General features: G+C 28.8%; 2 protein-coding genes across 2 annotated transcripts; one reads left to right on the top strand and one right to left on the bottom strand.

The window, feature by feature from the left end:
- The first annotated feature begins 6,499 nt into the window (after positions 1-6,499).
- On the top strand, positions 6,500-7,371 carry LOC119668096 (39S ribosomal protein L50, mitochondrial-like). The gene is made up of 4 exons (XM_038077526.1): positions 6,500-6,608; positions 6,663-6,766; positions 6,829-7,031; positions 7,094-7,371. Exons 1-4 carry the CDS (start codon positions 6,594-6,596, stop codon positions 7,327-7,329), a joined length of 558 nt encoding a protein of 185 aa, XP_037933454.1. The 5' UTR covers positions 6,500-6,593; the 3' UTR covers positions 7,330-7,371.
- Positions 7,372-7,406: 35 nt separating this feature from the next.
- On the bottom strand, positions 7,407-8,704 carry LOC119668016. The gene is made up of 2 exons (XM_038077415.1): positions 8,248-8,704; positions 7,407-8,175 (listed from the first exon to the last, which is right to left on the bottom strand). Exons 1-2 carry the CDS (start codon positions 8,631-8,633, stop codon positions 7,446-7,448), a joined length of 1,116 nt encoding a protein of 371 aa, XP_037933343.1. The 5' UTR covers positions 8,634-8,704; the 3' UTR covers positions 7,407-7,445.
- Between the last annotated feature and the right edge of the window lie 2,042 nt (positions 8,705-10,746).

The following is a 10,746-nucleotide window of genomic DNA, read 5'->3' as shown; positions in this document are numbered from 1 at the left end:
AAACTGCAATCGATTACTAGACAAGCGTGAGGCATTGCCAGTTTGCCAAATTTTGGGCATATTACGGAAATTATAAGAAGAATGATTAATAACTTTCTCAATAAATATTATAATTATATACATTATATAAAACAAAAAATTTTGGTTATTGGTAATTTTAACACAAGAGTTCTAACCGAAGTTACAGTTTCTTGCAAAAATATGTACATATCTAATAAAATACATTATGAAAAAATCGTGTCGTGTGAAATCATGGTCATCGATCACTAAAAACATATATTTTGCTTTCTTATATCAATTTCATAACCTATTCTAATATTACTCTAATAAAATCTGACAGCAATAAATATATGAGACGATAGTGTTTTAAAGTATTCCAGTTTCTGATGCTCTTATACCTTAGTATATTCTTTTCGAATATTTGAACAGTTCATTTCAAATGCTCAAACATGTTTAGGTCGTTCAAATATAACCCGAGCGATTTTTCAAATGAATGAGTAGTAATGATATACATATATGATGGCCTGAATATGGCTTTAATCTATAGTTAAAAATAATACCTTATAGCATAAAACAAATATTAAATGGTATTACCATATATAAAAATCTGATCAGATTAAGTATGAAAATTTAAATGTTATTAAATATAGATATTTTCATCTTACTTTCAAATAGTTCAATTCGCACATAAATCTACTAAAGGCGATTAGTGTTTATTTGGAGAAGTCATTTAATACAGCATATTTTAGGTACAGCTTTAATTTAAAATAATAAATTGAGTAAATTTTATTTTTGAATTCAATATTTTCAATTATTCTTTATTTAATTATTTAAAAAAAAAAAATATATGATATATAATAATTTAATAAAAATAAGTAAATGGTTCAGGTGTTTAGCCGTTTTTAGCTCATATTATGACGGATTGAAATCTGGTATAAGATTTCAATTTTAAGATTTGAAAAGTGTGTAATCAAACGGCTAAAATTTCTCTTTAATGTGTGTAAAACGAAGTTAAAGACCTTGCTTCAAATTTTTTTTGATGGGGTCTTATCCTAGTTTGGACCAACTCTATTTTCGACAGATCACGCAAACTTTTAGTGGACAAACACTATGACAGGTTATAATTGATTTGAAACAGCTTATTTAACTTAATTTGCCGTTGTTTAAAGTTGATATATATATTGTTAATCATTTCATAATCCCATTCATTCTATACACACTAATTCAGTCTTCATACACAGACACATTCAACTTATACAAAACTACTACGAGTTACCCCGTTTTTATAGTAATAAGCTTTTCTGATTTTAAAAATAGCAATACTTCTACCCTTAAAGGATGATTTTATTTCATCGTAGGATGACTTTTAAAACGAGGGCAATCACAGAAGAAATATATAGTAACAGCACAAAAATGTGGTGTAACATATAATCGGTTAACGCACACCTTGATTTTAGAATAAAAATGGACACATTTAAAGACACATAGAGACGAAAAAGAAAATATGAACTGATCAGAAAGCAACTGAAACGAATAGAACAATATATCATGTCAACCATAAGCCAATTTTAGATACAGGCATAGTTATATGGGAACCTTAAAAATTGATCACTTTAAGTCACAGTAATCGTTTCTCAGAACAAAAAGTGAACATTGGATTTAAAAACAAGGAGACGCATAACACTATGATATGTGGTAAGCAAAGCAATCATTCAAATTCTTCAAAACTACATCGTGATTGGCATCAACCATGACCACGCCATCAACTGAATTATCGTGCAACATTCAAGAGAGCGACACTGCCCTCTATATCCCTTCCATATTGCCTTTCCACAAAATTATTCTACCCAATATTAATTCTTCGATATTTGATGGGCATTTGATATAAAATATAAACTAAATAGGTATAGGTAAACGATAACAGAGTTAAACGCCTAGAAATATTTATTAAACATAGTCTTGGCTGCACTGTTCAAGAGAATTAGGAAGGCACCAGTTACTAAAAAATGATGACCTGAATTTATGTTATCTATTTTTGTTCTTCAACAACACTTTAAAATTCTAAAAAATAATCCACCAAACAGTAGAAGATATACGCCGTGGAAAAAACTGAAGTGAAATTAAGCGATTGGCTTTAGATATATCTTTATGACGTGGCTCTTTGTTCCTTGCACGAATTGAAAATATTGTGTATTTTATTAAATAACAATAATATATTATTCATCATCACAAATTTTAAGATGGAAATTGATATGGTAATCAAATCATAACTATTCAAAGCATGACAATTCAATACTTATATCACTTCTTAATTTTCACTTTAAGGGCTATCATTATTACTAATTGCTTCAATTACTATATAGCTTCTTTACTAAATATTGCTATCAAGTTCGATTTTTTGACACTTTTTTCTCTTTCTCTGTTATGCCACTTTACTGGGACGACTGTTTGACAGTTTCTCATCTGCTAGTTTTTGGAAATCCTCATTTTGCGTTATCATTAAAATTTAGTTTATTGATTTAATATGACATCTATAATAGGATTTAACGTGAATGATTGTGAAATTCCAAAGATGAGACAAGCAGTCTCAAGGTTTCTGCTAGTTACATATGTCTCACATCCGTGAAGGAACACAAAAATGATTTTAATTTTGAAAAATATTTTTGTTTAATTAATTCTTATTCCAATTTCATCCCTTTTTCAATTTGTTATTTAGCATGATTCTAAACTTTTTCTTTGCTTTATCAAATTCAATATAATTAATTCTTGTCTTAATTTTGGATACTTCTTTTTTCTATTTTCTGTGTTGATGTCAAGATTAAGTTCGGATTATCATTCCATTTCAAACATGGAATGCTGCGGATTCCCAATGAATATTTTAGAAAAAACGGAAAATCCTTTCATAGTTCGTACAAAACTTATCGGGATTTAATTTACTAATATTTTATCAAGTAATGCGGTTCACATATTTGCCATCCAAAATGAAATAGATTCCAGCGATTCTAAATCAAGAATTTTGTAGTTAACAAAAGAACCGCAATAACAAACATGATTATTCTTTTCTATATTGAATATAAAAGCATCGTGGTTTGAAAATTGACTTATTCCTATTATAGCGAAACTTCTGTATAGTAATCAACTCATCTCGTGATTTCAATTTTGTATCAATTAAATACGATTACATTTTAAAAAGTTACGACTACTTATTAATAAACTTTCACCATATTTTGAACTTATCTTGTGTTTACACGGTACGATTATCCGAGTCTTAAAATCTATTGCTCAGAAATACTGAAAACACTTTTAAGGTTGCTGCCTACTAATAGCTGGCACTCACTTTTAAAATTGCTTTTCAGATATTGATGAAATGTTTAAAAACTAGGTTTCTTACTAATATTCATGATACAAAGCTTTTACCAAGCTAAAGGTACATTTAAGCAAAATCCTTTTACGGTTTTTACATGAGCTTAAAGCCAATTTTAAGAGTCATAGCAAATTTTTAAATTCTCGTAAACAATGCGACAAACCTCTTTAAGGCAGTTTTCTTGATTAAAAACGCTAATAAGCTTTTCTGTGAACCAACAACATATATTGACGAAAATTGAACGACAAGGTTCGAATGCAACTCCAAAAAATTATATATCTGAAAATTCCATTTCAGATTAAATAATTGAAATGATTAAAATTTCATTTCATAATAACGAAAATGATTAATATTTGACATCCAATATTTTGAGACAGAGATACATATTTTAAATAAAGAACAGTAGTGAACTACAACAACAACAATTTATTTTATAATATTTTTATTAATTGAATTTTTGACTGACCATACAGCCGTTTCCAGTATTGCCAAATACCCATCTTAAACTGCAAGTACCAGGAATCAAACTTGTGCCCTGCCAAATTTGAAAATCAAAGTCAGCTCACCTTGAGTTTTGTTGATGTGCTGTGACAGTTTTATTATTATTAATTATAAGCTAAATATTTATTTTATATAGTTTTATCTTCGCATGAATCATCTGATGTGTGTTGCATTGAACTTATAGGTTATATTCTAAATCTAAATAAGATCTAAATAAAATAGAATTCAACGACATATCGTATAAACTGAAATAATAATTGACACACAACAGAATAGATTTGTCTTTCAAGATTTTTTCAAATTTTTCTTGCTTTGCGGTTTTTTTTTGTGTGTTTATTAAAACTTGATCCATCATTGCCAAATAGAAATATTTCGAAGCAACATTTACTTAATCATTTAATCACAATTATCTAAAAAAATAAGTACGCGGTTATCTTACACATCTTTGCATGGATAGAGATAAACCCAAAAATAAGTTAAGTACTGTAGTCTAAAAATTAAATTATCTTATTAAAATTATATGTATTATAAATATGTACTTTCAATGTTTCAACAATACATATTGTATCAACGATACAACGCAGAGTTTTGGATATATTAGAGCCTCTGCAAAAACTATAATTGACTTGATTATGGAAGCATTATAAATGGTATCATGCAAAACCTAAACAATGAATAATAGTCTTATTCCTATAGATTTAAATAAACGTAATATTTTTTTCTGCAAAATATTTTTGTTTAGAGATATTTAGTACTCATAATTTTTTAAAAAGAATTTCACACAATAACTCAATTACAATGAAAAAAAAAACGAATTTCAGTTGCTTATTTGACATATTAAAACACTTTTGACTGCATCGACCAACTTATGCCGGTCTGAACTAAACGTTTACCCTTTAACCTCATACAACACGTCATTTTCAATTGTACAAGTGGTTTTGAAGAAGTCCAAAAGAGGTCACAACTGAAGAAAACATTGAAAAAAGCCATGATATTGTGTTGGATATCCGAAAATTAAATTGCGTGAGATAGCAGAGATGACAAACATATCATATGAACATGTTTGGAATATTTTAAATGAATATTTGTGTATGAAGAAGTTTTCGGTAAGATTGGTATGGGCGCCGCATTTGCTTACAACTGATCATAAACGACAACAACGAGAACGCACCTGCTCACACGTCAATAAAAACCATAACAAAATTAAATGGATTACGGTATTATTTGCTTGCTTATCCACTGAGTTCTCCAGATTTGGCTTCTAGTGGCTATTATCTGTTTCCAATCTTGAAAATATGACCCCAAGTAAAGAGATTTGCATGAAATGATTAAGTGAAATGGGAAACTGGGGTACATTTTAAAGGACTTAATAAATCGTATTATACAAAAGGTATCCAAATGTTGAATTATCGTTGTACTCGGTTTGTCGAGCTAAAAGGGGACTATATAAAATATAATTCTTTAAAAAAAATACGTTTTTATTACTTAGCTGGGGTATATATCAACCTACCTAGTACATAAAAGACTTTTCAATGCAGAAAAACTGAAACTTTTGGTTCACGTATATCTTTCACTAGAATAATTTTTAATATATGCCTATTTTATATTTAAAAATACATACATGTTTATAATTTTATTAAAAAAAGGATAATGGATATTTATTAGTAAGTTTACACTTGTACTTACAGAGCCTTTTGAGCACAGTTTAATTTAGATTTTCTATCAATAATTATGTATTTTGCTTCATATTTGTCTAGTGGAGTACAGTAGTCTAAACGTGGCGTAAAATAATGCTGACTTAAAATTATCAAGAACATTGACAGTAAAGTACCGTATAGTATTTATTTGTATTACTTTTATTATATATTAAAGGTTACTGTACCTTTAATAGTATGTTTCAATCGCTTTCATTAAAGCAGTTTATTTGTTTAGGTCGCAAATGAAGTTGATTAACTATACAAGAAACTTTCGTGCTTTCTAACTTAATTAAAAATAAATTAAGGGAAATTACCACAAAAGTGCCGAATGCAAAATTGCAAAATATATTTACTAAAAGGGAAATGGTCATCTGATATATTTGGCACACGAAACAGAATGTAAATAAACAAGGAAGAATTTTTAAAAATGTTAACAATTGAGATGTGAACAATCCTGCAAATTTCACAAAACATTCTAATACATAAAAGCCCCTTGACATGCATAAATCAACTTATGCTAATGGAAACGACCAAATCTTCATTTCATTAAGATAAACTGATTTAGGTGTAGTGGAAACATGATACTAGATGTTTATCATTCTATCACATACTAAGTTATCAGGCATGTCTAAATATTCTTATTATATTAATATTCCATATGTTACAGGAAATGAAAAAAGAAAATAAAACCGTTGATATAATAACATTGAGTTTTTATTGTATACGTAAATTCATTAACCCATTTCGTACCACCACGCAATTAGCTTTGAATATTTTTTAATATTCAAAGAATATTTTATATTTTTTTTTATAAAAAAATAAATAAATAAATATTTCAAAAAACTATTACACTTTTCTCATTTACTTAAACTTGTTTTATTTTACTATGGAAATTTGACCGTAAGATTTCAAGTCTGAAATTGCCTGGTACGTAATGGGTTAACAGAAAATTCTTAAGGTGTTGGCAACAATACCAGCCCTGCTGTTTTGACCTGTGTCTGCATGTCTGTTTACGTAAAAATCTTGAAATCATGTATAAAAATAATGTACATAGCAATAATTATCTGAAAATATTTGCTTCTAATCCTATTTACTTTCAGGTAATATCATTGATCGCAAGGTCCTACTCAAAAAAGCATTTAAAACGGCCTAAAATTATTAACAAAGCTGTAGAAGATGTCGGTAAATCTCTGTCAAATAAAGGGTAACATAAATCGCTTTTTAACATTTATTAAAATTTTATAAGAGTATTAAATACAATTACAGTTTTTTGAGATCACATAAACCGTATGATGCACCAGCAGATGCTGTGGAAAAAGTTCATTCGATATGTTCAACTCTTCAAATACCTAACAAGAATGAGTATAAATTAAATAACCTAGAGGAGAAATTCAAGTTTTTAGAGGCGTGCTTTGCAAGTTTTAATCACGGAGTACCCAATTCACAAGTACATGAAGTACAAACTATTGGTAGCTTAAATAATATTGTTATAAAATCGTTATTTTTATTTATCATTTTTTCTAAATATAAGGTGATGTGGTAGATTTCTATCAGAGGTCAGTGAACACAACTGTGCCGTATGAAGCATTCAAGAATATGGAACTTCCAGAGAATCTACATATACAATATGAGTATCTCCGCTTTCATCCGGATACTGATACCAAATTTGGAGGCAAATCTGCTTTTCCAAAAAGTTCAACTTTAGTTACGGGAATTAAATATCGTGAAAAATATGCTGGACATATAGCAAAGAGATCATGGCCCTAGAATATTGAAATAAAAATTAACGTATTTGCGCTAATACTGTAATTGCATGTGTCAGTTGCTTTTTATTAATTACAAATTATAGTTATACAGTTCTACTTTATTATCATCTTATTAACCTAAAACTTCATGTGCGTTTCTATAGTACCAACTAAACTAGAATCCATTAAGGAATCAAGTGCCTTTTGTACTCTTTCATCCTTTAGTAATTCCATTACACGGAAATCGTCTTTTATAGATTGTAATGTAGGATAGAGAAGTTCATAGTGCGTCTCGGCAACCGATGGTTTATTTAATATATCTAAAATCTTTTTTTGGAGTTCAATTTCTGGATCAGGAATTGATTCCACGGTCTCGCCTAGTTCAGCTTTCAATTGTAAGGTTCGTCTTTCATTTAGATATTTTATAATACGTTCATATTGCAGACCAGTAAGTGGCAAATTATCTGCGAGCAAATTTAACAAAATTTGTATAGATTCTGGATGTCTATCTTTCAGTGGTGGAGCGATTACATTAGTAGCAGGTATAATAGGTACAGGCTGAGGAAGGTGACTTGAGTTTAATCGTTTCGATGACTCGACAGCCATTTTGTTTTGAAAATCTTTCCCAATTAGTTTCAATGCATCATCCACCGGCATGTTGCGGTGTTCAGCGGGTTGTCCATACAGTATATTAACAGTAATGCTATTATGTTCTTCATGCTGATTTGTCACCAAAATTGCATAAAGGCAACCACGGGAAGATATATTTGCTAGAACCTTACCAAGTGGAACATCTTCGTTAGGATACAGAACATCAACCCGAAGTTGCATACGTTTCAAACGGTCTTCAATATATTCGGCATATTTTCTACATATATAAATATATATAACAAATGCGCATGTAGAATACAACTGATATATTATAAATAATTAAACTTACGTGTTACGACGATCAACAACAATGATTTCACAATCGTTATAATCCGGATGCTGTACTTTATTGTCCTCATATCGAACCGCTGATGCCGCCGTTTGTGCATTTGCTGGTTGTACTTTCTTGGCGCCGGCGTTACGAACCGTAATGACATTACCTTTAAATGTTGATTTCGTAAGTGAAAATGCAACTTTATTGGCAATTTCTTCAGACTCAAATTGAACAAAACCAAAATTTTTTTGCACTAAACTGCCCAGTACCTTTCCATAAGGGTGGCAAATACTCTCCAATTCTTCTTTGGTACATGATGGTAGATTTCCCAAAAATATACGATTTTTCGCGAAATTCGGATCACGTATAAGTTGAGGTTTATTGGTATCAGCTTCAGCCATCGTTAAGTTTTTTTTATTATAGTGTTAACGAAATTTAATATATTAACAAACTCTTGTTTACTAAATCGAGAATCGCTTATCACTAATGTCAAATTTAATAAAATTGCAAGGTTACTAAAAAAAACTCAGGGTTGTAATAAATCGTACTTGCGGTAAAACAATGTATTCTATTACTTTGCAGATACAATACGATGGTAAAAAAACGAGATTAGAGAAATTTCAATTTTTAAAAGACTCGGTGAATATATAGTAAAAATATATAAATTATGATATTGCCTTAATGTATTTTTAATCACACAGTATATATACCGGAACACTATCGTATGAGGGTATAAATATATATAATATAAACATAATATGTTTCATATATATACATAATAAATAATATGTATAACGGTAAATTTTACTTTTTTTTATGAAAGAGGTTTTTCGAACAATAGTGAACTACAACAACAAAAATTTATTTTTTTATATTATTTTAATTAATTGAATTTTTGTCTGACGATACCATTTTTTTATTAGAGGTTTTTCGAACAATAGTGAACTACAACAACAAAAATTTATTTTTTTATATTATTTTAATTAATAGAATTTTTAGCTGACCATACAGCTGTTTCGAGTATTGCCAAATACCCATCATCAGTGGTCTTGGAAATAATTCTTGTATTTAATTATTCGTAAATAATTATTTTTGAGACTGCAAATCGAACTCGGGTCCTGCTAAATGTGAAGCTCAGAATCAGCGCGCCTTAACCAACTGATCCAAAGCCGTACTTGATTTTTTTTTTGTATTGAAAAAGAAGTGAGAAGGTGCTTTCAGAATAATATATTATTAAATATGAAATTTGTTGATATCAAACTATCAGCAATTTATGCAAAAATAATCGTGTAAGTTAAATTGCAATTTATATTAAATCAAAATATACGTTAAATGCATTTTTTTTGTAAATTATATTTTTTAAATTGAACCATTTTTTTAAAAGAGCACAATACTCCGTATTCAACACAAAAACTATACCACATACTGTTTATGCGATAGAAATATATAAATAAAGTGTATATATATATATATACTTTTTATTAATTTATGGATTAATTTCAAACAATTACTGCCTGATTTTATATAATCAATGTACCTTATTTATTAATGCATCGCAAATCTAAAAAACTATTCGTAAAAGCATTTATTTCTGCTTTTTTGTTATTCATTTTTTATTTCCATTTCGTAACATAATATATTTAAAACAATTTGTGTTAAATTTGCAGAACGTGAACAAAATAACAAATTTTGACATTTTGTTAATTCTATTAAAATGACTAGTTTGAACACCTATTTTGGTTAATTGCAATACTTTATTATATTAAATTGCACAGGATGTCCATGCATCGTTGCATGTGCAAAATTATTTGATTTTATACAAACAATTCTTTTCTTATGATTCTGCGCTTGATTTGCAAGACAAATTGAAGACCATATTTTCAACACTAACCAGTTCTTGCATATTTGTTTTTTAATACTCTATTGTGAATGTTACTACTATTTTTACTGTTTGCTGGCCAATACTTTAGCGTTTAACGTTTAACTTAACTTTAGCGTTAAGTTTTGTTTGAATTTGAAATTTTGTGATTTAGTGCAATTGTTTGATTTTGTATTTATTTTAATTTATGGATTGTATTTATTTTTTTTTGGCATTGTTAAAATACCCCTATGATAAAGAACACTTTTGTTTTATTTTGTACCAACATTTCATTCATTGTTCAAAACTATTCACAATAACATACGTTTGTACTGCACTACTGTACTTGTTTTACTGACAAAATCAAGTTATAGCTCGTAATAATCTAGACCGATACTAAAAGAATTTTATATATATCGGAGGGGGTGGTAAATAGTTGTGCTTTCTATATATCAATATTAGAAAATTGTGCATTTATTAATTTTGCAATGTGCGTCGTAATCGATATATTAAGGTTCATCCACACCAAAGCGAACGCTTGTGAACGAACGAACATTCGTAAGTAATCATACCTGAAATGTCACGATGTTATTGAACTGCATAAATTTCTATGTTTTCATTCAGACTATGTTATTAATAAGTCACTGTCAACACTG

Source organism: Teleopsis dalmanni, chromosome 1, assembly GCF_002237135.1.
Source record: "Teleopsis dalmanni isolate 2A chromosome 1, ASM223713v2, whole genome shotgun sequence".
Taxonomy (NCBI): Eukaryota; Metazoa; Arthropoda; class Insecta; order Diptera; family Diopsidae; genus Teleopsis; species Teleopsis dalmanni.
The sequence above is the reverse complement of the archived record's forward strand: the minus strand, read 5'-3'. Positions and strand labels throughout refer to the sequence as shown.